The 27800-nt window shown below is 41.3% G+C and overlaps 1 pseudogene and 2 gene segments (V, D, J or C); 2 read left to right on the forward strand and 1 right to left on the reverse strand.

Annotated features, from left to right (window-relative positions):
- Window positions 1–1477: 1477 nt before the first annotated feature.
- Window positions 1478–1956, reverse strand: LOC121492615 (annotated as a pseudogene).
- Window positions 1957–17734: 15778 nt separating this feature from the next.
- Window positions 17735–18356, forward strand: LOC121492616. The segment is given in 2 exon segments: window positions 17735–17847; window positions 17950–18356. Coding segments are annotated over 2 exon segments (483 nt in total).
- An 8326-nt stretch (window positions 18357–26682) lies between these two features.
- LOC121492617 lies at window positions 26683–27305 on the forward strand. The segment is given in 2 exon segments: window positions 26683–26798; window positions 26902–27305. Coding segments are annotated over 2 exon segments (450 nt in total).
- The last annotated feature ends 495 nt before the right edge of the window (window positions 27306–27800 follow it).

Below are 27800 nucleotides of genomic sequence, written 5' to 3' on the forward strand. Positions count from 1 at the left end.
CCCCATGCTGGAACATTGTAGATGGATTGGGCAGATCAAACAACAGACACTTATTCTCACAGATCTGGAGTCTGAGTGTCTGAGATCCAGGTGCAGTAAGCTGTGGTGTGTGGGGAGCACCCACATCCTACCCCATATTTTCCCCATCACCTTACATGGGGCCAGGGGCCAGGTAACTTTCCCAGTCCAAGACTATAAGGGCTGATCCGACAATGAGACTGCACCTCCTGACGTAACTGCACCCCTAAGGCCCCACGTCCTCCCCACATCCCATGACTATTAGGTTCCAACACGGGGTCACACACAATGAGCTGATATCTGCACCCAAAGGATCCATGAGTTATTCCCTGCAGGTCTAAGGTCCTCCAATCCAGCTCCTCACACTGAGCATCCACATGGATTCAGTACAATTTTCTGGTCTCTGAGCACACGGAGTACACATGACCTTTAAAACCAGCTGGTGACCCTGGGGAGAGGAGAGCTTCCAACTGAGATGTGGTAGGATCTTGGTCTATTTGTATTATTTTACATTTCACTCTCCTTCCATATATTATTCATCTTGTTTTCCTGTGATTCAGGCATTTATCTACTTAGAATGACCATGTCTTTCTTTTGTCTTCCCAGTTTGATGATTGTTTAGTGAAATTATTCGTCACACCATGTCCATTCTTTATTGCCTGATAGCTCCCTGACATTCAATCCCCATTCGTCTCCTCCACCCAAAGGATAAGAAATGAAACAATAACCCAGGAGTTCCTGCTTTTGCTACAGTTGGGACTCTGACTCCACACAAGCCCCTCCTAGAGCAAGACCTCATCCCCACCACTGACCCACAACATACACCCTGAGCCAGTGTCCTACCCTGACACCATCCAGCATTTATGATGTGATGAGAGGTCTGCCTGGCTCCCAATGAACATGAAGGTGAAAGGGATAAAAGCTTATACTCTCATGATTGTATGAGTGTGTGAGTGACCTCTGAGTCCACACCCCTACCATATCATTCTGGGAATCTCTCTCACTACCTGGACATTTTAACATTTTGTAGAGCAGCTCTTTATTATTTTGTGGATTGGAGATTCCTCTACACTGTTGTGTGCAAGAAGCATGTTAGCTTGGGGTCCTGTGATCCACAGTGAGTGCCACTAGGACTCATGAATATGTTCAGATGACGTGAATGGAGTTATTTGTAATTGATTAGTATTTTGGGTCAGGAAAAGTTAAGTACAAGTAAGTGTAAGTGCTATACTTGAATTTCTAAGTCTCTAAGAAAGAGACTAAATAGGTAAACCCATAATCGTGTTCATAGGGGCTCCCTGGGGGAAACTGCTTCTTGGAGAAGAAGCCCAGACCCTGACAGGAAACCTGCCCAGAACCTCCATCTGCACTTGCTCCTAGGCCTTCAAGACAGAAGTGGTGAGGAGTGTGCACCCCTGGTGGTCCCGATTCCCTTCTACAGGGAGGTTTGTGTCTGGGCTCACACTGAGGTCCCCTCACTGTGTCCCTTTGCACAGTAATACATGGCCGTGTCCTCAGCTCTCAGGCTGTTCATCTGCAGATACAGCGTGTTCTTGGCATTGTCTCTGGAGATGGTGAATTGGCCCTTCACAGCGTCTGTGTAGCCTGTGCTACTTCCATCACTGCTAATGTACCCGACCCACTGCAGCCCCTTCCCTGGAGCCTGGCGGACCCACTGCATGCTGTAGCTACTTAGGTGAATCCAGAGTCCAAACAGGAGAGCCTCAGGGACCCCCCAGGTTCACAAGGTCTCCCCCAGATTCCAACAGCTTCACCTCACCCTGGACACCTGTAGACACAAGACATCCTGTTCAGAAAACTGTCCCACATCCCTTATTTCTCTCACTCACTTCCACTCACAGACTGAAGGTGTCTTGTTCTCCATGAATTACCTTTTAAAACAGCCACAAGGAAAACCCAGCCAAGCAAAGATTCCATTTTTAGTCATCAGTGTTCTCTCCTGATCCCTGAACGGGGTCACCTGTGGATCCTGGGGCTGGGGCTCCTCTCCCAGCCACAGGGTGGTGTTCCACTGGTTTAGTCAGTGAAGGGATGGTCCTATTTGCATGTCCTTTGAATATATAACCAGCACCAGACCTAGATTTGATTCTTCACAACTATTAACAAGGATTGCTTTACATCTCTAGACCACTGTGTGTAATGACTTCTGACATTATGAAGTGTTCATATCTATGAAAAAAATTACCTTAGCATTTCTTTTTGAGTTTTTAAAAATCTCTCATCAATGTGGGTTCTTTTAGTGTACAGTATTTTACCTTTTTCAGAATACTTAATCCTACATATATTCTTAACACCGGTGTCAATGTAATAAGGTTTATTAATTGCCTTTTAAGTACTTTATTGTTAGGGATGCTGGGGTGGCTCAGTGGTTGAGGTCTGCCTTCTGCTCTGGGAGTGATCCTGGTGTCCAGAGATCCAGTTCCACATTGGACCCCCTGCATGGAGCTTGCTTCTCTCTCTGCCTGTGTCTCTGCCTCTCTCTGTCTGTGTGATTTTCATTAACAGTTAAATAAAACCTTTAAAATATAAATATTTTTGTTAGTGTGTGGAAACCTAGATATATTTTGCATGTTTATTTTGCATCCTATAGATTTCCTGAAATTGTTCTTTAAGGATTTGGTTTTGTAGCTTGTTGGGTTTGACCTTGCAAGAGATCATATCATATGGATACAAAGTTGTTTTTCTGATTCTATTGATTTAATTATCTTTTGTTCTTTGTTTCCTACATTTCCTGGATTGGAATTCCAGTCATTACCCCAGTAAGGGTTTCCTTCTCTTCTATATGATTATTTGTCTGGACTAATTATGGTGTAGATATATGACAGACCTAAGTGGATATGTATTTCGTGTTGCATGTGCATGAGCTCCCTAGAACACAAAATGCAATGACCAAAGTAGGCAGCACTTGTGCTTCTTTCACAACAGGACGTTGGGTTTGTTGAGATATAAGGCCAGTATATTGGATTTGGGTCATTGAATTAGTGAGGAATCCGCAGCCTTCTGGGTCCCACAGATGGTTCTAGTGAAGAGGATGTTTGAAGAGTGAAGAGGATGGTTCACCCCTCCCAGTAGGGAGAAGGAAATTTTCCCACAGGAGATTTATTTCCTTCCATTAGGGTGACATAGGAGGTTCAAAGTCTCTGTCCACTGGATGATTCTCGTGTGATTTTATTCACAATAATCCAGGGAACCAGCTGACATATGGGGTGGCACAGTTTATTCCTTCAGTATAACATGTTGAATACTCATGGTGGGAATGACCCGCTGTGTGGGTCCTGACTTGACTGAAGGGCTTCAGGTTTTCACTTTTGAATGCAGTGGTCATTGTGGGTTTTTCATAAAATTTGACTAATTCACGGAGGGAAGCTCTTGTGCATCGACTCAAGATATTTTGAAGATAAAAGCGTGTTAGACATTTTCAAGCAGTTTTAGGAATCATAGGAAAGAATCATGTACATCCAATCCTTCACTCTGTTAATACAGGGCCCCCATTTATGATCTGGGAGTGTTCAAGAATCCTTGCATCCCAGGCATGATTTACTCTAAGTCGTCCTGTGTGATCCGTCCATGTCCTGTTGGATTCAGAATGCCAGCATTTTTGCATTTATCTGTATCTGAGATATTGTCCATGTGTCCCCTCTTGTGGTTTCTGTTGCATGAGTCAGAGTCATTCTGCCCTCCTTAAATCAATTTGGGCAATTTCCATTCTCATTATGTATTGGAAGAGATTGAAAAGTTTTACCTTAATTCTTAAAATACTTGGTAAAATTCATAGATAAAGCCATCTGATTTTGGACTCTTTTTTTTTTTTTGCTTTATTCTTCTTAAATCTTTCATTGTCCTTTTGTAGGCAGAAGTTTTTAGATAATGATTTTAGTCTTTGTATTTGATCTTTATTGTTCATTTTTTATTTCTTCATGAAACAACTTTAGTGTATTCATAATACTAGTAATGTAATTTGCCTATGTTCCAATACTTTCTCTATTAGAATCTTTGCATTTTATTTATGTTCCTTTTTATTTTGTTTTGTTTTGTTTTTACTTTTTGTTTTGTTTTGTTTTTACTTTTTAATTGGAGTTCAATTTGCCAACATATACTGTAGCACCCAGTGCTCATCCTGCCAAGTGCCCTCCTCAGTGCCAATCACCCAGTCACCCCTACACTCTGCCTGCCTCCCCTTCCACTACCCCTTGTTCACTTCCAAGAGTTAGGTGTCTCTCATATTTTGTCACCCTCACTGATACTTTCACTCATTTTCTCTCCTTTCCTTTGTTCCATTTCACCAATTTTTATATTCCCCAAATGAATAAGACGATATAATGTTTATCCTTTTCAGCATGATACCCTCCAGGTCCCTCCACATCGAAGCAAATGATGGATATTTGTCGTTTTTAATGGCTGAGTATTATTCCACTGTATACAGAGACCACATCTTCTTTATCCATTCATCTTTCAATGTACACTGAGAGTCATTGGTGTTGGTCATTTTTCTCTTCGAAATCTGATTATATTTTTTAAGGCCTATCTATTTTCTTAGAGTGCCTATGACTTTTAAATTTCATTTTTATTTTTCATACTTATTTAAATCTCCAGGAATATTTTTATTTGTATAGATTCCATTTTTCTTCTAAGAATTTCAATGTCGATTAAATTAATCAAAATACCAATTGTTTGATTAAATTCACAAAAATACCAATTGTTTTCTTACATAATAGAAAATTCCATATTCATACCGAAAAGGAAATCAAATGATAGTGACCATAAAATTATGAGAGGCAGGAAGCGGGGGCAAGAGGGCGGAAGAGTAGGGTCCCCAAGTGTGCCAGGAACACAGCCCAGGATCCGGCCTCCCCCTGGGACAGGCAGAGGCCAGGAGGGCCCAGGACAGCAATGACGCTCCTGCCCCGAGCTGACCAGATCAGCGGCCCCGCCCCCGGAGCATCCAGGCCCCTGCAGGCGGAGAGCTCTGGAGTTACTGCTGGAGCTGACTCCAGGGCTCCAGAGCTGGCCCTGCCATGCAGTTGTTCCTCCTGGGGCCTCACGGGGTAAACAACCCCCATGGAGCCCTGTGCCAAGCAGGGGGCAGAGCAGCTCCCCCAAGTGCTAACACCTGAGAATCAGCACAAAAGGCCCGTCCCCTGAAGACCTGCTAGACGGACAAGTTCCAGGGGAAGTCAAGGGAATTAAAATATACAGAATCAGAAGATACTCCCCCATGTTGGTTTTTTTTTTTTTTTGCTTTTTGATTTCTGTTTGCTTCCCCCACCCTTTTTTCCCTGACTTTCTTTTTCTTTCTCTTTTTCTTCTTTTTTCTCCTTTTTTCTTTTTTCTGTTTCTCTTTTCTTTCCTTCTATCTCTCCTCTCTTTTTCTCCTTTTCCAAAAACAACTTGTTTTTGGCCACTCTGCACTGAGCAAAATGACTAGAAGGAAAACCTCACCTCAAAAGAAAGAATCAGAAACAGTCCTCTCTCCCACAGAGTTACAAAATCTGGATTACAATTCAATGTCAGAAAGCCAATTCAGAACCACTATTATAAAGCTACTCCTCACTCTAGAAAACAGCATAAAGGACTCAAGAGACTTCATGACTGCAGAATTTAGATCTAATCAGGCAGAAATTAAAAATGAATTGAATGAGATGCAATCCAATCTAGAAGTCCTAACGACGAGGGTTAATGAGGTGGAAGAACGAGTGAGTGACACAGAAGACAAGTTGACACTTGACGGGATGAGCACTGGGTGTTTTTCTGTATGTTGGTAAATTGAACACCAATAAAAATTAATTAAAAAAAAGAAATCCTACAAACAAACAAACAAACAATCAAACAAAAAAAAAAAGAAGACAAGTTGATGGCAAAGAGTGAAACTGAGGAAAAAAGAGACAAACAATTAAAAGACCATGAGGATAGGGGATCTCTGGGTGGCACAGCGGTTTGGTGCCTGCCTTTTGTCCAGGGCACGATCGTGGAGACCCGGGATCAAATCCCACGTCGGGATCCCGGTGCATGGAGCCTGCTTCTCCCTCTGCCTATGTCTCTGCCTCTCTCTCTCTCTGTGACTATCATAAATAAATAAAAATTTAAAAGGACCATGAGGATAGATTTAGGGAAAAAGTGACAGAATGAGGAAGAAAAAACTATGTTTAATTTGGGTTCCCGAGGGCGCCGAAAGGGACAGAGGTCCAGAATATGTACTTCAACAAATCCTCGCTGAAAACTTTCCTAATCTGGGAAGGGAAACAGGCATTCACATTCAGGAAATCGAGAAATCCCACTCTAAAATGAATAAAAACCGTTCACTTCTGAAAGAAATTGAGGAAGAAAAAAGAGATGGAAAAATATTTCATGCTCATGGATTGGCAGAATTAATATTGTGAAAATGTCAATGTTACCCAGGGCAATGTACACGTTTAATGCAATCCCTATCAAAATACCATGGACTTTCTTCAGAGACTTAGAACAAATTATTTTAAGATTTGTGTGGAATCATAAAAGACCCCGAATAGCGAGGAGAATTTTAAAAAAGAAAACCGTAACTGGGGGCATCACAATGCCAGATTTCAGGTTGTACTACAAAGCTGTGGTCATCAAGACACTGTGGTACAGGCACAAAAACAGACACATAGATCAATGGAACAGAATAGAGAATCCAGAAGTGGACCCTGAACTTTATGGTCAACTAATATTCAAAAAAGGAGGAAAGACTATCCATTGGAGAAAGACAGTCTGTTCAATAAATGGTGCTGTGAAAATTGGAAAGCCACATGCAGAAGAATGAAACTAGATCACTCTCTTTCACCATACACAAAGATAAATTCAAAATGGATGAAATATCTAAATATGAGACAAGAGTCCATCAAAATCCTAGAGGAGAACACAGGCAACACCCTTTTTGAACTTGGCCACAGTAACTTCTTGCAAAATACATCCACGAAGGCAAAAGAAACAAAAGCACAAATGAACTATTGGGACTTCATCAAGATTAGAAGCTTCTGCACAGCAAAGGATACAGTCAACAAAACTAAAAGACAACCTACAGAATGGGAGAAGATATTTGCAAATGACGGATCAGATAAAGGGCTAGTTTCCAAAATCTTTAAAGAACTTATTAAACTCAACACCAAAGAAACAATCCAATCATGAAATGGGCAAAAGACATGAAGAGAAATCTCACAGAGGAAGACATGGACATGGCCAACACGCACATGAGAAAATGCTCTGCATCACTTGCCATCAGGGAAATACAAATCCAAACCACAATGAGATACCACCTCACACCAGTGAGAATGGGGAAAATTAACAAGGCAGGAAACTGCAAATGTTGGAGAGGATGTGGAGAAAGGGGAACCCTCTTGCACTGTTGGTGGGAATGTGAACTGGTGCAGCCACTCTGGAAAACTGTGTGGAGGTTCCTCAAAGAGTTAAAAATAGGCCTGCCCTATGACCCAGCAATTGCACTGTTGGGGACTTTTCCTAAAGATTCAAATGCAGTGAAACGCTGGGGCACCTGCACCCCGATGTTTCTAGCAGCAATGTCCTCAATAGCCAAACTGTGGAAGGAGCCTCGGTGTCCATCAAAATATGAATGGATAAAGAAGATGTGGTTTATGTATACAATGGAATATTACCCAGCCATTAGAAATGACAAATACCCACCATTTGCTTCAACGTGGATGGAATTGGAGGGTATTATGCTGAGTGAAGTAAGTCAATCAGAGAAGGACAAACAGTGTATGTTCTCATTCATTTGGGGAATATAAATAATAGTAAAAGGGAATATAAGGGAAGGGAGAAGAAATGTGTGGGAAATATGAGAAAGGGAGACAGAACATAAAGACTCCTAACTCTGGGAAATGAACTAGGGGTGGTGGAAGGGGAGGAGGGCGGGGGGTGGGGGTGAATGGGTGACGGCACTGAGGGGGGCACTTGACGGGATGAGCACTGGGTGTTATTCTGTATGTTGGTAAATTGAACACTAATAAAAAATTAATTTATTAAAAGAAAAGGTGCCGTGCACCTCCTAGCAGTGAGTGTGGGGCTTCCAGGAAGACACAGATGCTCCCAAAGGACTAGAATTGCAGGAATATTATTGGCAGTACTCCATTTCTCTGTGTACGTGACACGGTGCAATTTGGGTAGTGCGATCTGCTTGTCTTCCTGATCCATATGATCCATTCAAAGATGGAAATGGGGGTACCCGGGTGGCTCAGCAGTTTAGCGCCAACTTCAGTCCAGGGCCTGATCCAGGAGATCAGGGATCGAGTCCCAACTCAGGCTCCATGCATGGACCCTGCTTCTCCCACTGCCTGTCTCCCTGCGTCTCTCTCTCTCTCTCTCTCTCTCTCTCTTTCTCTCTCTCGATTAAATAGATAAAATATTTTAAAAAAGCAAAGATGAAATGGGTTAGATTTTGAGACAGAACAGAAGTCCTGTATGTAGCCCGCAGGATCATGGAGACTCATCTAAGAAGACCAAAATTACAGTTGATCAGAGGCACAAATTGAAATTGAATTGAATCTGAAATTTCCTGCTGCATTTGTTATGAAAAATACCTGATAAATCCGTAGAAGAGATTCATGGTAGATATTTTTCTTCTCTTAGATGAATGTAAAACAATTCATGAAAAACTTACAGTGGAAAGGCAGCACTACACTGTTAGTTTAGGAGGGATAAGAAAAATAGAAATATAGGCTATACAATGCTAAATATTCCTCCTGAGACCAGTTTATTATATCCCAAACTCTGCTTGAATGTTCTCATTCTGCGTCAGGTAATCTCATCAAAGTGATTACAGAAGATCACAGAGTTAACTGGAGCGGAACACAGTGACTGAGTTATTAGAAACTTACAAATAGAACTGCATTACCTGAAACTCTCTGAAATTCATCTAAATTCTAAATTTTGCTAAATTATGGGATCCCCAATAAATGTGGGGTCCACTATTCTAAGGAACCCTGCCACTCTGTCATTCAGGTGTTTCAGAGGGGCGGTAAGTCCTGTGGAAAGGAGCACAGGCCAAGAATCTGGGGTTAGACTCACCTGAAAATGTGCACAAGGACACTTAGAAACCCTCTACAATTTAAGGGGTATGTTCACATCACTGTATGGGGAAAGATGACACCTACAAACCAAGAGTTATATACAAATACAATTACAAAGTAGCACGTGGACCCAAAGTCTGAAGTCTGGAATATTACATAATAAAAAACCATAGTTTTTTCAAGTAAATATGAACATACAAAGGCAGTCACATCTTATCTGGTCACAACAGCTTGACAGGAATGATCCCAAGCTGTGTATATACTGAGATGACATGTATATAAGGGCAACCTTCTATTGAATGAAATAGCCCAGACCTGACCCTGCATCTGGGAGAGGAGCCCCAGTCCCAGGAACATTAGGTGACCCACTCAATGATCAGGACAAAACACAACACACCATGGAGTCTGTGCTCACCTGGGTTTTCCTTGACACTATTTTTAAAATATATTTTTATATATTTTCTATTTGAATCAATTTGCCAACATATAGCATATCACCCAGTGCTCATCACGTCAACTGAAGAATGGGAATTTTTAAGAACTCACAGAAAATCTACCATAATATATATGTTAAATCATTTTTAAAATGTATCTATGATTTTGATATTTTCATCTAATTTTCTTAGAGAGAAATTATACCTCAAAAGTTCATAAACATTGGGATATGGGATACTGAGATTAAATATGTTTGATTTACACATTTTATCTGCAACTGGGAACAGAGATTAATTAACCAAAACCATCATGACTCCACTGTGGTAACATGTGGGTTGAAATTGAAACCACAGCTGTCTTTCCTAATTCAACCAGGCCCACACCTCACTTTCAGCCTGTCCAGACACCCATCATCTCATGACATCCCTCTTTGGGGACTTCCTGCACTAATGGAAAAGGCCTGTTAATACTAGGTGCTATTGGATACTCAGAAAGCATGAACAAGTGTCTACTGGCATTCATCTGAAGCTACTATTCCTCTATAGGGAATAGGTCAGAGCTCGACAATTCATGTTTACCTTTGCTGTTCCCCTGACTTTCACCACCTGACACCAATAATGGATGTCTGTTTCTAATTCAATATTTTTAATGTAATGTCTAGTTCTAGATACTAGGAATCTCTCGACTTCCCCTGGAGATTTCCTACGACCCAACAAGTGCACTACTGGGATTTACTACAAAGATACAGATGCAGTGAAAGACCATGACACCCACACCCCAATGTTTATAGCAGCGAGATCCATAGTAGCCAAACTGTGGAAGGGGCCTCGGTGTCCATTGATAGATGAATGGATAATGAAGATGTGCCTATATATACAATGGAATATTACTCAGCCATTAGAAATGAAGAACACCCACCATTTGCTTCGACGTGAATGGAACTGAAGGGTATTATGCTGAGTAAAGTAAGTCAGTCGCAGAAGAACGAATATATGGTCTCATTCATTTAGGGAATATAAAAAGTAGTGAAAAAGACTAAAGGGGAAAGGAGATAAAATGAGTGGGAAATATCAGAGAGGTCGACAGAACATGAGAGTCTCCTAACTCTGGGAAAGGAACTCTGGGAAGGAACTCTGGGAAGGGTTAGTGGTAAGGGAGGTCGGCGGGGGTAGGGGTGACTGGGTGACGGGCAATGAGGTGTAACTTGACCTGGTGAGCACTGAGTGTTATACTATATGTTGGCAAAGCACATTCCAATGAAAAATAATTAAGAAATAAAATTTGAAAAAAAAAACCTTCAGATAATGAGGAATAATCCTAACCAAAGAGGAAAGGACGTATAGTCTAAAAATTCTAAAATATGTATGAAAGATATTAAAGAAGACAGAAATATATGGAAAACTGTCTATTCTCTTGTAGTGGAAAAATAAATATTCACATAATGTCTATGCCACCAACAGCAATCTATGCATTCAATATGAACTCTATCAAAACACCACCAACAGGGGATCCCTGGGTGGCGCAGCAGTTTGGCGCCTGCCTTTGGCCCAGGGCACGATCCTGGGGACCCGGGATCGAATCCCACATCGGGCTCCCGGTGCATGGAGCCTGCTTCTCCCTCTGCCTGTGTCTCTGCCTCTCTCTCTCTCTCTGTGACTATCATAAATAAATAAAAAAATTAAAAAAAAAACACCACCAACATTTTTCTAGGGAACAGAAGAAGCCTAAAATTTGTAACTAAACAGAAAATATTCTGACTAGGCAAAAGAATGTTGAAATAAAAAAGAAATCAGTGCAGCCCGGGTGTCTCAGCATTTTAGCACTGCCTTTTTGCCCAGGGCGTGATCCTTGAGACCTGGGAATAAGGCCCATATTAGGCACGCTGCATGGAGCCTGCTGCTCCCTCTGCCTGTGTCTCTGATATTCTCTCTGACTCTCTGTGTCTCTCATGAGTAAATTAAAAAAACTTAAAAAAATCAAATGAATGAGAACATATGTTTGTTATTCTCCTATTGACTTACTCACTCAGCATAATATCCTCCAGCTCCATCCACATTGAAGCAAATGGTGGGTATTTATCATTTCTAATAGCTGAGTAATATGCCACTGTATACATAGACCACATATTTTTTTATCCACTCATCTGTCAATGCATACCGAAGCTCCTTCCACAGTTTAGCTATTGTGAACATTGCTGCTATAAACATTGAGGTGCAGGTGTCCTGCCATTTCACTGAAACTGCATCCTTAACGCTATTTTAAAAGATAATTCATGGAGAACAACACAACTTGAGTATGTGAGGTGAGATGAAGTGAGAGAAATGGGATGGGCGACCGTATTCTGACCAGGATGCCTTCTGTTTGTAGCTGTCCAAGGTGAAGTACAGCAGCTGGAGTCTGGGGGAGACCGAGTGAAACCTCAGGGGTCCCAGAGACTCTCCTGTGTGGCCTCAAGGTTCACCTTCAGTAGCTACAGCATGCATTGGCTCCATCAGTCTTGTCAATGCAAACTGTATTAGAAGTTGATGAAATAAAGCTTTGAGTTTGAGAAATAAAGATATATTTATCTTTATTATGGGATAAGGGGCTGGGAAGGGGCTACAGTGGATCACATACATTAGCAGTAGTGGAAGCAGCACATACTATGCAGATGCTGTGAAGGGCGATTCACCATCTCCAGAGACAAAGACAAAAACATGCTGTATCTGCAGATGAACAGCCTGAGAGCCCAGGATATAGCCCTGTATTACTGTGCAGATCCAGTGAGGGGACGTCACTGTCAGCCCACACAGAAACCTTCCTGCAGGGACTAACACATCGATGGGCTATAGGGGCTCTCATGTCACCAGGGAGTGCTCAGGTCACCAGACCCTATTCAGGACAGCAGGGGTGCAATGGAACCAGGATGTATAGGTGAAGGTTCAGGAAAATATTTATTTTCATTTGTCTAAAATACAAAATAAGCTCTTTTGGGTTGAAATCTGGATTAAAACAGTTTGTAATACTTTATATTATTACTATTAATGTTAGTTTTATGATACAATAATATTTTTAACTATTATTATTTTTATTAGAGTTCACTTTGCCAACATATAGCATAACACCCAGTGCTCATCCCGCCAAGTGCTCCCCTCAGTGCCCGTCACCCAGTCACCCCAACACTCCACCCACCTCCCCTTCCACTACCCCTTGTTCATTTTCAAGAGTTAGGTGTCTCTCATGTTGTGTCACCCTCACAGAAATTTTCACTCATCTTCTCTCCTTTCCCTTTATTCCCATTCAATAATTTTTATATTCCCCAAATGAATGAGACTATATAATGGTTTTCCTTTTCCATTTGACTTTTTTTAATCAGCATAATACCCTCCAGGTCCATCCACTTCGAAGCAAAAGGTGGGTATTTGTCATTTCTAATGGCTGGGTAATATTCCATTGTATACAAAGACCACATCTTCTTTGATACCATAATATTTTTAAATAAAATAGCTTTGTTTTTTGTTACATTGAATTAGCCAACTTATACTACATACTTCTTTTCTCATGTTCAATAATCCATCAGGTGCTTATAACAGTATTGATGATATGATTTGCCCTCTTTAATGCACATCACACAATGACCCAATAGACCCACTAACCTCCCCAGCATTATACCTCATTCTGTTTCTTATAGTTAATTGTTTCTCATGTTCTGTCTCCCTCTCTAATGATTCCCAGGCTTCCCAGCCTGAGCCAATGTTACCTTAAAAGGTTACGTATATTCCACGTAAGACAGAAATGATATGATAATTGTCCTCTGATTGACTTATTTTACTCAGCAAAATACCCTCCAGTTCCATCAATATCACTGTAACTGGTAGGTATTTGATATTTCTGACAGCAGAGTAATATCCCATTGTATATATTCCACATGATATTTATTCCACAGATATTTTTTTGTTGTGGACATCATGTCTCCCTCCACAGTTTGGCTGTTGTGTACTTTGCTGCTATGAACACTGGGGTTCAGGTGCCCTTTGCATCAACACATGTGTGTGCTTGGGGTAAATACTCAGTAATACAATTCCCAGAGCATATGCCATTCACAACAAAGGAAAGAACCAGAGGTAATACTCTCTGCCATAGATCTAATTGAGAAGGATAAAGTAAAAAATAAGAGCTCAAATAAAGGATATTAATTTTAAAGTTACTAGTTACATTTCAGGAAAGCTAAAACACACTACATTATAACTTAGTGTAGAAATGAACCAATTCAGTTGGAAATTTAAAATGATCAATGTGAGATAGGGTCTAAACTAGATGCTGTAACAGCCATAGTAAATGAGGTCGAATGGAGCATAGGTGACATAGAAGACAGGATGATAGAAAGGAACGAAGGTGTGAAAAGTAGAGAAACACAAATAATGGACCATGAAAGGCTTGAAAAATCACTAGTGCCATTAGTTCAAACTAAATTAAAATATTTAGGGCCCATAAAGGAAAGGAAGAGAGAGAAGGACAGAACGTATATTTGAGAAAATCATAGCAAAGACTCTTTTTCTTTCTTTTTTTGAAAGATTTCATTTATGCATTCATGAGAGACATAGAGAGAGAGGCAAAGACATAGGCAGAGAGAGGAGCAGGATCGATGCGGGGAGCCTGATGTGGGACTTGATACTGTGTCTACAGGATCATACCCGGGGTCAAAGGCAGGTGCTGGACAGCTGAGCCACCCAGGAGTTCCAGCACACTCTCTTTTTCAATAAAAAGACACATCCAGATTGAAAGTGAGGGAGTAAACGCCCACTAATCATGTCAGTGGAAGTCAAGAGGAAGGAAGAGGAGCAAAACTTATAGGAGCTGATCTAGAATTTAAAACAAAGCCTATAATAAAGGATGAAGAAGGATACTATATTATAAAAATTATTTCTCCAACAGAAGATCTACCTTTTCACAATATTCACACTGCTAACTTCGGAGAAGACAAGTGCACAAACCAATTAACCCTACATTTAATGACACTCATGGCTAATATTACCTTTACAGTGGGGAATTCAATGTCCCCTGACATCAGTGAGAATCATCTAAGCAGAAGCTCAACAAGAAACAAGGGGTTTGAGAGACATACTGGATCACACATTCTTCACAAGTATATCAGAGCATTTTTCCCAAAGCAGAATACATGTTCTTCTTTATTGCATGTGGAAAATATTCCAGAATTGATCATACACATGGTCACAACTCATGTGTCAAGTGGTACAGAACGGTTGAATTCACTCCATGCATATTTTCAGACCAATATGCTATGAAACAAGAAGTCAAACCCAATAAAACATGGAAGGCCCCTAAACGACAATGTGGTACCACCTCACAGCAGTGAGAATGGGGAAAATTAAGAAGACATGAAAGAACAAATGTTGAAGTGGATGTGGAGAAAGGGAACCCTCTTGCATTGTTGGTGGGAATGTGAGTTGGTACAGTCACTTTGGAAAACTGTGTGGAGGTTCCTCAAAGAGTTAAAAATAGACCTGCCCTACGACCCAGCAATTGCACTGCTGGGGATTTACCTCAAAGATACAGATGCAGTGAAATGCCTGGACACCTGTGTCCCCATGCTTATAGCAGCAATGTGCACAATAGCCAACCTGTGGAAGGAGCCCTGGTGTCCATTGAAAGATGGATAGATAAAGAACATGTATTCTATAATTACAATGGAATATTCCTCAGCCACCAGAGAGGTGGAATACCCACCAATTCCTTCAACGTGAGTGGAACTGGAGGGTGTTATGCTGAGTGAAGTCAGTCAATTGGAGGACAAACATTATATGATTTCATTCTTTCGGGTAATATAAAAAATGGGGGGATCCCTGGGTGGCGCAGCGGTTTGGCGCCTGCCTTTGGCCCAGGGCGCGATCCTGGAGACCCGGGATCGAATCCCACGTCGGGCTCCCGGTGCATGGAGCCTGCTTCTCCCTCTGCCTGTGTCTCTGCCTCTCTCTGTCTCTCTCTGTGGCTATCATAAAAAAAAAAAAAATGGGGTAAAGAATTATAGAGGAAATGAGGGAAAATAAGTGTAAAAAATTAGGGTGACAAAACATGACAGACTTCTATTTTTTTGAGATTAAATAAATTTTGATGTTTATTCTTAAAAAAAAAACAAAAGAAAGAATTCTTGGCTGCATACTTTTCCCATTCAGCATATTGAATATTTCCTTCCACTTCCTTCTGGCTTGCCAAGTTTGTGGACAGATCTGCTGTAAACTGATTCATCCTCCCTTGTAGGTAAGGACTCCCCCCCCCCAAAGCCCCACCTCCACTGTTTTCAGGACTCTTTTCTTGTCTGTGTATTTTGTGACTTTGACTCTGATGTGCCTGGGTGATGGTCAGCTTCTGTTGAATTTATTGGGAGTTCTGTGTCTCTCGATTTCAGTGTCTGTGTCCTTCCTCAGGTTATAGAAGTTTACATAATTCATTTAAATAAACTTCTGCCCCCCTTTCTCTCCATCTTCTGAGTCTCCTATGATATGAATGTTATTGTTTTAATAAGTGGCTGAGTTCCCTCAGTCTGCCTCTGTGGTCCATAACCTTTCTTGGGACTGCATCTCAGTTACAGCATTATTAGCATTGGCCTGACTAGATTTTAGTTTTTTTATTTCTACAGTAAGGGATTCTCTAGTTTTCTTCTGTGCTCTTTTTTCATGACAGACTTCTAAATCTGGGAAATGAACAAGAGGTAGTGGGAGGAGAAGTGGGTGGGGCATGGGGTGACTGGGTGATGGGCACTGAGCGGAACACTTGAGCAGCTGAGCCTGGGGTGCTATGGTATATGTTGGAAATCAACCTTCAATAAAAAATACATAACAATTAAATAAATGCACATAAAAGGACATCTTATTGAAGAAGAAATAAGTCAATGAAGAAATTAAAGAATTTAAGCAAAATTTCAATCAATGAACATTAAATCACAATCATGCAATCCAGTACGTTTCCTTGTAAAGCTTTGGGACACATCAAAAGCCATCCACCAAGGGAACGACGGAGCAATACAGGTCTTCTCCAGGACCTGATTGAAATGGGAGCATATCCAGTGCATTAGCAGAGTGAAGATGAGGGTAAAACGTATTGCCAGGCTGCTGTTCCCACATGCAGAAGAATGAAAGGGGACATGTTTCTTACATTATCACAACAATGGACTCAAAGTTGATGAAGGATCTAAATGAGTCAGGAAACCATCAGAATCCTCAGAAGAACACAGGCAGCCCTTTTTCTACCTCACCTGCAAGCACTTCTAGACTAGTCTCCAGAGGTAAGGGAAAGAAAAGGAAAATGAAGTATGGGGACTTCATCAAGAAAGAGCATTTTCACACAAAGGAATCACTCAGTGGAATTAAAAGGCAGCCTACAGAATGGGAGAAGATATTTGGTAATGACTTATCAGATTAAAGGCTTGAATTCATATGTAAAATGAACATATCAAGCTCAACAGCCACCAGTCTCCAATGAGAATTGGGCAGAAGTTGTGAACAGACTTCCTGTCCTGTCCTGAGATCCCACATCACACCGTATATTAGCGAGCTCATTCTCATGCAAAACGAAATTCATTAGCTCTCCTAGATTTGCCATATATCAAACAAAATATTAGAAGAAAGTGTCTGAGAGAAAAGAAGGAAAACATCAATGCCCCTAAGTCGAAGATTACCATAGGAATTAGGCAATAATAAAATAAAAGACTTTAACATCATTCAACAGAAAAAAAATAATTTGTTTACATATACATTGTCAGGGAGGAAAATAATTCCAAAAAAACACTTAAAAGTAAGTAATGAACTCAGGGAAAATTCAGGATATCAAATCAAAATAGACCATAAAGTTAATTTCTACACACTAACAACCAAATTTCTGTATAAAATATACAAAACATTCCCCTTTACACTGGTATTAAAAATAAATGTTTATGACTACACTTCTTTTAGGCGAGAAAATGCTATTTAAAAATGAACTATATTAATGAGAGACTTTCAAAAGGCACAGAAATGCAAAAATAAATACTTTGATGGATTAGAACATCATAAATTCACTGTACCACCAAAAGAATGCGATCTACCGTTGTGAAGTGATGCTTGTATATAACTTGTAAAGAATTGAATCTAAGACTGGAGCTGACTATATAGTCAGAGTAAATGCAAATAAGGCCCTCCCTACACTGATTAAACCAGCCGAACCCCGACCATAAAGCTGGAGAGGAGCCCCAGCCCGAGGATACCCAGGTGGCCCCATTCAATGCTCACAAAACAACACAGACAAACCACTATGGAGTCTGTGCTCAGCTGGGTTTTCCTTGTCGCTATTTTAAAAGGTAATTCATGGAGAACAAGGGTCCTTGAGTCTGTGAGTGCAGGTGAGTGAGTGAAAGAGGGGATGTGGGACCATTTCCTGACCAGATGTCTTGTGTCTGCAGGTGTCCAGGGTGAGGTGCAGCTGGTGGAGTCTGGGGGAGACCTGGTGAAGCCTGGGGGGTCCCTGAGACTCTCCTGTGTGGCTTCTGGATTCACCTTCAGTAGCGACAACATGCAGTGGGTCCGCCAGGCTCCAGGGAAGGGGCTGCAGTGGGTCGCATACATTAGCAGTGGTGGAAGTAGTACAAACTACGCAGATGCTGTGAAGGGCCGATTCACCATCTCCAGAGACAACGCCAAGAACACGCTGTATCTGCAGATGAACAGCCTGAGAGCCGAGGACACGGCCGTGTATTACTGTGCGAGGGACACAGTGAGGGGACCTCAGTGTGAGCCCAGACACAAACCTCCCTGTAGAAGGGGATTAAGACCACAAGGGGGTGCACACTCCTCACCACTTCTGTCTTGAAGGCCCAGGAGCAGGTGCAGATGGAGGTTCTGGGCAGGCTTCCTGTCAGGGTCTGGGCTTCCTCTCCATGGAGCAGTTTCCCCCTGGGAGTATCTATGAACACTTGGTTATGTGTTTACCTCTTCAGTCTCTTTCTTAGAGACCTAGAAATTCAATTATAGCACTTGAACTTACTTGTACTTAACATTTCCTGACCTGAAATATTAATCAATTACAAATAACTCCATTCATGTCATCTGAACATTTTCATGAGTCATATTGGCACTCCCTTTGGATCACAGGACCCCAAGATATCTGTTCTCTTGCACATCACTGTATTCAATAATCTCCATTCAACACAACTGAAAAGAGACATTCTACAAAAATGTTAAAAACAGCCTGGGAGTGAGAAAAATTCCCAGCATGGCACGGTATGAGGTGGACTCTGAGGTCACTCACACACACACACGTTCATGAGAGAATAAGCTTTAAGTACCTTCACCTTCATGTCTGATGAGAGCCAGGCAAGCCTCTCATCATGTCATAAATGCCTGGATGGTGCCAGGGAGGTCACTAGCTTTGGTTGTGTGTTGTGGGTCAGTGGTGGGGACAGGATCCTGCTCCATGGGATTTGGGGAGGAGGTGAGGCCCTAGGGGAGTACTTACCACAGGAAGTGCAGCCTCATGATAGGTCCAGGGCCCTTATACACCAGGATTATGTAAGCTCCCTGCATCCTGGCCCCATGTGAGGTGATAGGGAAAGGACGGTCTAGGACACGGGTGCCCTCCAGACACCACATGTGCCTGCACCTTGACATCAGACGTCTCAGATTCCAGATCTGTGAGAATGAGAGTCTGTGGTTGGTTTGCTCCAACCAGTCCATGTATGATATTCCAGGTGTTGGGACCTGCTAAAGTAATTTTTTCTTTGTTTAAATTGAATTTACTAATATTTACTACACATTCAGTGCTCATCACATCATGTGCCCTCCTTAACTCCAATCACCCAGTTCCCCCATCCCCCACCCTCTCCCTTCCAGCGACCCTCAGTGTTTTTTTGCCCCAGAGTTAAGTGTCTCTCATGATTTGTCCTCTTCTGTAGCATTACCCCACTAAGTTTCACTCCTTCCTTTATGGTGTCTTCAAATATTTCCTATATTCCACATATGAATGAGACCATATCATTGCCTTTCTGTGATTAATTTCTCTCAACATAATACCTCCAGTGCCACCCATGTTGAAGGAAATGTTATTTCATGTTATTCATCATTTCTGACAGCTGTGTAATACCCCATCATATATATAAACCACATTTTGAGTATTTTTTTAATGGAGTTTGTTTGCCAACATATATTATAATATCCAGTACTCATTCCGCCAATTGCCCCCCTCAGCTCCTGTCATCCAGGCACCCCAACCCCCCAACCATCTCCCCTTTCACTCTCATTGTTTTCCCCCCATACTGAGGAGTTTCTCATATAATAGATGATAATTGATGATAAATGGGATGTTATAGATAGATGGGAATTGATAATTCCCACTCATTCTATCTCCTTTCCCCTTTATTCCCTTGCACTATTTCTTATGTTCTTTCTATGAGTGAAAACATATGTTTTTCCTTCTCTGAATCACTTACTTCACTCAGTGTAATACCCTTCACGTTGAAGCAATTGGTGGGTATTCATTGTTTCTAATGGCTGAGTAATGTCCCAGTGTATATATAGACCATATCTCCTTTATCCATTCATCTGTCAATGGACATTGAAACTCCTTCCGCACTTTCTTTATCCACTTTTCTGTAGAAGGGCTTCATGATACCTCCCACGGATTGACTATTGTGGACATTGCTGCTATGAACATTGGGGTGCAGGGGTCCCTGCATTTCATTAAATTTGCATATTTGTGGTAAATACCGTGTAGTGTAGTGACTGCATCACAGGATGGCTCTATTATTACTGTTTCAGGACATTCCTTTCTGTTTTCTGGAATGGCTGAACAAGCCTGCATTCCCACCAAATGTGAAAGAGACAGTTCCACTTCCTCAATATCCTCGCTTAGATTTATTGTTTCCTGGCCTTGTTACTTTATCCATTCTGAGTTGTATAAGTGGGATCTTAGTGTGGTTTTCATTTGTATTTCCCTGATGACACCTCATGTGGATCATTTTTCTTATCTGCCTGTTGGCCATGTGTAGGTCTTCTTTGGAGAAACGGCTGTTTGTGCCTTCTCTCCATTTCTTCACTGGATTGTTTGTATTGTTGGGTGCTGACTTTGTTAAGGAAACATCTTTTCCTATTCTGTACGTTGGCACAGGCCAAGATTCTGACTCACTGATGTGCGCAAGGTCATATGACAAACCCTCTACAATGTGAGGAGTAGGATAATATCACTCTATGGGGACACAAGACACCTATAAACCAAGATTTACATGGAAAAGTCATTACAAAGTACCATGTGGACACAAAGTCTGAAGTCTGGAATATTACTTAATAAAAACATAGTTTCTCAAAGCAGTCAATATGAACACGCAAAGGCAGTCACAACAGTTTGACAAGTAGGACAAGAGGAGAACAGGTAGGATTCGAGGTCAAGGAGTTATCAGGTAACATTCAAAAACATAGTGTGGTGAAAAATGCCACTAAACAATTATGAAAAATAAGGGAAAAAAGCTGGAAGAGATCCTTTCATTGATCCTTCAGTTGTAGATATCACCTCATTGTGTGTGACCTCTACCATCCCCATATTGAAACCTAAGGCCCATGAGATGGGAGGAGGAGGTGGGGCCTTGGGGAGCACTCATGTCAGCAGATCGATCCCCATGATGGGATCAGGAACCTTATTCACCAGGACTAGGAAATCTGCCTGCCTCCTGCCCCATGTGAGGTGACAGGGAAAGGACAGGCTAGGACGTGGGTGCTCTCCCGACACCACATCTTTGTGCACCTGGACCTCAGACGTCGTAGACTCCAGAACTATGGGAAATGAAGGTCTTTCTTTTGATTGCCAAATCCATTTAGATGTGACAGCAGCCAGCACAAGCTAAAGTTTTCTTCTTCTACTTCTTCTTCTTCTTCTTCTTCTTCTTCTTATTATTATTATTATTATTATTATTATTGTTATTATTTAATTAAATTCAATTTTCCAAAATTTACTATACACCCAGTGCTCATCACATCTCGTACCCTCCTTAATGCCCATCACCCAGTTACCCCATCCCCACAACAACCTCCCTTCCAGTGACCCTCAGTTTAATTACCAGAGTTAAGTGACTCTCATGGTTTACCTTCCTCTCTAGTATTACCCCGGTCAGTTCCACTCCTTCCCTTTTGGTCTCTTTCAATATTTCTTATATTCCACATATGACTGAGACATATCATTGCCTATCAGTGACTGGTTTATTTTCTTCAATATGATACCTCAAGTTCCAACCATGTTGACGTGAATGTTCCTTCATGTTATACGTAATTTCTAGTGGCTCAATTATACTTCAATTTATATACAAACCACAACTTCTTTATCCATTTTCCTGTCAAGGAACACCATGGTTCCTCCCAGTTTAATTATTGTGGACATTGCTGTTGTGAACATTGGGGTACAGGTGACCCTTCATTTAACTACATCTGTGTCTCTGAACCTAACACCCAGGATAGCAATGGCTAGGTCATAGGATGGCTCTCATCTCAGTTTTTGAATAAATTTGATTCTATTATCTGCGGAGTCTGCACCAGCTTTCATTCCTACCAACAGTGCAAGAGTTCTCCCTTTCTCCACATCCTCTGCAATATTTGTTATTTCCAGCCGTGTTAGTAGATCCATTCTGAGTTGTAGAAGTGGTATCTCCTTGTGATTTTCATTTGTATTTCCCTGGTGACAATTCATGTGGATCATTTTTCTTTTTTTTAATAAATTTATTTTTATTGGTGTTCAATTTGCCAACATACAGAATAACACCCAGTGCTTATCCCGTCCAGTGCCCCCCCCAGTGCCTGTCACCCAGTCACCCACACCCCTAGCCCTCCTTCCCTTCCACCACCCCTAGTTCATTTCCCCGAGTTAGGAGTCTTTATGTTCTGTCTCTCTTCCTGATATTTCCCAACATTTCTTTTCCCTTCCTTTATATTCCCTTTCACTATTATTCATATTCCCCAAATGAATGAGAACATACACTGTTTGTCCTTCTCCGATTGACTTATTTCACTCAGCATAATACCCTCCAGTTCCATCCACGTTGAAGCAAATGGTGGGTATTTGTCGTGTTTTACCTTAATTCTTAAAATACTTGGTAAAATTCATAGATAAAGCCAGTTTATTATATCCCAAACTCTGCTTGAATGTTTTCATTCTGCGTCAGGTAATCTCATCAAGGCGATTACAGAGAGATCACAGGGATAACTGCAGCGGAACACAGTGACTGAGTTATTAGAAACTTACAAATAGAACTGCATTACCTGAAGCTCTCTGAAATTCATCTAAATTCTAAACTTTGCTAAATTATGGGATCCCCAATACATGCAGGGTCCACGATTCTAAGGAAGCCCTGCCACTCTGTCATTCAGGTGTTTCAGAGGGGCGGTAAGTCCGGTGGAAAGGAGCACAGGCCAAGAATCTGGGATTAGACTCACCTGAAAATGTGCACAAGGACACTTAGATACCCTCTACAATTTAAGGGGTATGTTCACATCACTGTATGGGGAAAGATGACACCTACAAACCAAGAGTTATATACAAATACAATTACAAAGTAGCACGTGGACCCAAAGTCTGATCTGGAATATTACATAATAAAAAAACATTGTTTTTTCAAGTAAATATGAATATACAAAGGCAGTCACATCTTATCTGGTCACAACAGCTTGACAGGAATGATCCCAAGCTGTGTATATACTGAGATGACATGTATGTAAGGGCAACCTTATATTGAATAAAATAGCCCAGACCGGCCCCTGCATCTGGGAGAGGAGCCCCAGTCCCAGGAACATTAGGTGACCCATTCAGTGATCAGGACAAAACACAACACACCATGGAGTCTGTGCTCACCTGGGTTTTCCTTGACACTATTTTTAAAATATATTTTTATATATTTTCTATTTGAATCAATTTGCCAACATATAGCATATCACCCAGGGCTCATCACATCAACAGAAGAATGGGAATTTTTAAGAACTCACAGAAAATGTACCATAATATATACGTTAAATCATTTTTAAAATGTATCTATGATTTTGATATTTTTATCTAATTTTCTTAGAGAGAAATTATACCTCAAAAATTCATAAACATTGGGATATGGGATACTGAGATTAAATATGTTTGATTTACACATTTTATCTGCAACAGGGAGCAGAGATTAATTAACTAAAACCATCATGACTCCACTGTGATAACATGTGGGTTGAAATTGAAACTACAGCTGTCTTTCCTAATTCAGCCAGGCCCGCACCTCACTTTCAGCCTGTCCAGACACCCATCATCTCATGACATCCCTGTTTGGGGACTTCCTGCACTAATGGAAAAGGCCTGTTAATACTAGGTGCTATTGGATACTCAGAAAGCATGAACAAGTGTCTACTGGCATTCATCTGAAGCTACTATTCCTCTATAGGGAATAGGTCAGAGCTCGACAATTCATGTTTACCTTTGCTGTTCCCCTGACTTTCACCACCTGACACCAATAATGGATGTCTGTTTCTAATTCAATGTTTTTAATGTAATGTCTAGTTCTAGATACTAGGAATCTCTCGACTTCCCCTGGAGATTTCCTACGACCCAACAAGTGCACTACTGGGATTTACTACAAAGATACAGATGCAGTGAAAGACCATGACACCCACACCCCAATGTTTATAGCAGCAAGGTCCATAGTAGCCAAAGTGTGGAAGGAACCTCGGTGTCCATTGATAGATGAGTGGATAATGAAGATGTGCCTATATATACAATGGAATATTACTCAGCCATTAGAAATGAAGAACACCCACCATTTGCTTCGACGTGAATGGAACTGGAGGCTATTATGCTGAGTAAAGTAAGTCAGTCACAGAAGAACGAATATATGGTCTCATTCATTTAGGGAATATAAAAAGTAGTGAAAAGACTAAAGGGGAAAGGAGATAAAATGAGTGAGACCTGTCAGAGAGGTCGACAGAACATGAGAGACTCCTAACTCTGGGAAGGAACTCTGGGAAGGGGTAGTGGTAAGGGAGGTCGGCGGGGGTAGGGGTGACTGGGTGACGGGCAATGAGGCGTCACTTGACATGGTGAGCACTGAGTGTTATACTATATGTTGGCAAAGCGCACTGCAATGAAAAATAATTAAGAAATAAAATTTGAAAAACAAAAAAAAAAACCTTCAGATAATGAGGAATAATCCTAACCAAAGAGGAAAGGACCTATAGTCTAAAAATTCTAAAATACATATGAAAGACATTAAAGAAGACAGAAATATATGGAAAACTGTCTATTCTTTTGTATTGGAAAAATAAATATTCATATAATGTCTATGCCACCAACAGCAATCTATGCATTCAATATGAACCCTATCAAAACACCAACAACATTTTTCTAGGGAACAGAAGTAGCCTAAAATTTGTAACTAAACAGAGAAGATTCTGACTAGGCAAAAGAATGTTGAAACAAAAAAGAAATCAGGACAGCCCAGGTGGCTCATCATTTTACCACTGCCTTTTTGCCCAGGGCGTGATCCTTGAGACCTAGGAATGAGTCCCATATTAGGCACCTGCATGGCGCCTGCTGCTCCCTCTGCCTGTGTCTCTGACATTCTCTCTGTCTCTCTGTGTCTCTCATGAGTAAATAAAAAAAAAACTTAAAAAAATCAAAACAAAAGTCATCACAATTCCAGATTTCAAAGTTGTGATAATCAAAACAGTATAATAGTGGGAGTAAAACACGCACATGGTCAATGGAATAGAATAAGGAAGCCATAAATGGACACACAGCTCTATGGTCAACTTATCCTCAACAAAGTACAAAAGACTATCAACTGGAAAAAGGACAATCTATTCAACAAGTGGTGTTGGGAACATAGGACAGCTGCAAGTAGAAGAATGATCCCGGGCCATTTTATACTCCACACAAAGACAAACTCAGAGTAGATGAAAGACCTAAATGTGAGGCAAGAAACCATCAAAATCAAGGAGATTTTGTGACCTCGGCCACAAACAGGTTCCTGGTACTCGAATCTCCAAAGGGAAGGGAAACAAAAGTAAAAATGAACTCTATGGACTACACCAAGGAAGGAGCTGTCTTACAGCTGTGGAAACACTCAACATAATTAAAAGGCAAACTAATAAATTGGAAAGATAGGGATGCCTGTGTAGCTTGAGCATCTGTCTTCGGCTCAGGGAGTCCTAGAGCTCTAGGATTGAGACCAGCATCAGGCTCCCTGTGGGGAGCCCACTTCTCCCTCTGCCATCTCTGCATCTCTCTCTGTCTCTCATGAATGAACAAATAACATCTTCCAAAAGAATATAAACAATGGGAGAAGAGATTTGCAAATCTATCTCCAGATTATGGCAGGTTTCCAAAATCGAAAAATAAATTACCAAACTAAACAACCACAAAGTGAAAACTACAATCAGAAATGGGTGGAAGACATGAAGAGACACCCTGTGCTGATTTGAGTTGTCGACTATCACTTTATATTAGGTAGGTCATCCACATGCCAAATGAAATTTATTCTCTCCTCTAGGTCTGGCTTATATCAACTGCATGACTAGAACAGACAATGCATCCTGAAGACAAGAGGAAAATACTTTCTGCCCCAGACTGGAGGACCTGCCAGAAAACGTAGCAAGAAAACTACTTTAAAAAAAAGAAAACTTGGTAACCTGGAAAGAACATAATTAGTTTTCCTATGACAATATCTTAATAGAGTCAATGAGTAAAAACCTTACATAAAAACTGGAAGAAATAACTCATGAGCTCAGGAAAAAAATCAGGATATAAAATCAGCAAATAAAATAAAGATATATTCCTACAAAATAACCACAAATTACATATACAAAATAACAAAATAATCCAATTTACACTGGCATGAAAAATAAATATTTAGGATTAAATTTTACTAATAAATTGAAATTTCTCCAGAAAATGACCTATATTCATGCGTGTCTCTGGAAATACATGCAGAAACTCGAAAAGAACTGTGCTTAGAATTTCATATAGTCAGAAGGCCATCTACACAAATTGCTATAGATTTGTGGTGCAACACTTGTGCTGGCTTTTAAATACACAAATGTAAGTCTGGAGCTGGTTATGTAGTTGGAGGACATGCAAATAGGGACCTTCCTCCACTGATTAAACCAGCCCAGGCCTGAGCCTGTGGCCGGGAGAGCAGTCCCAGCCTCAGGATCCCCAGGTGACCCTATTCAGTGATCAGGACACAACGCAGACAAACCACCATGGAGTCTGTGCTCAGCTGGGTTTTCCTTGTTTCTATTTTAAAAGGTAATTCATAGAGAACCAGAGACCTTGAGTCTGTGAGTGGAGATGAGTGAGGGAAACTGGGGATGTGGGACAGTTGTTTGACCAGGATGTCTTGTGTCTGCAGTTGTCCAGGGTGAAGTGCAACTGGTGGAGTCTGGGGGAGACCTGGTGAAGCCTGGGGGGTCCCTGAGACTCTCCTGTGTGGTCTCTGGATTCGCCTTCAGTAGCAATGAAATGAGCTGGGTCCGCCAGGCTCCAGGGAAGGGGCTGCAGTGGGTCGCAGCTATTAGCTATGATGGAAGTAGCACATACTACGTAGACGCTGTGAAGGGCCGATTCACCACCTCCAGAGACAACGCCAAGAACACGCTGTATCTGCAGATGAACAGCCTGAGAGCCGAGGACACGGCCGTGTATTACTGTGCAGACACAGTGAGGGGACCTCAGTGTGAGCCCAGACACAAACCTCCCTGTCGTAGGGGATCAGGACCACCAGGGGGTGCACACTCCTCACCACTTCTGTCTTGAAGGCCCAGGAGCAGGTGCAGATGGAGGTTCTGGGCAGGTTTCCTGTCAGGGTCTGGGCTTCCTCTCCAAAGAGCAGTTTCCCCCAGGGAGCCCCTCTCAACACTTGATTATGTGTTTACCATTTCAGTCTCTTTCTAAGAGACTTAGAATTCAATGATAGCACTTACACTTACTTGTACTTAACTTTTCCTGACCCGAAATATTAATCAATTACAAATAACTCCATTCACATCATCAGAAGCTTTTCATGAGTCCTAGTGGCACTCACTGTGGATCACAGGACCCCAAGCTAACATGCTGTCTTGCACATCTCGGTATAGAGGAATCCCCAATCAACACAAGATAAAAGAAACATAATACAAAAACGTTAATACAGCCTGGGAGTGAGAGAGATTCCCAGCATGACATGGTAGGGAAGTGGGCTCAGAGGTCATTCACACACACACACACACACACACACACACACACACACACACAATAATGAGAGTATAACCA

Source organism: Vulpes lagopus, chromosome 6 (assembly GCF_018345385.1).
Source record: "Vulpes lagopus strain Blue_001 chromosome 6, ASM1834538v1, whole genome shotgun sequence".
Classification (NCBI taxonomy): domain Eukaryota; kingdom Metazoa; phylum Chordata; class Mammalia; order Carnivora; family Canidae; genus Vulpes; species Vulpes lagopus.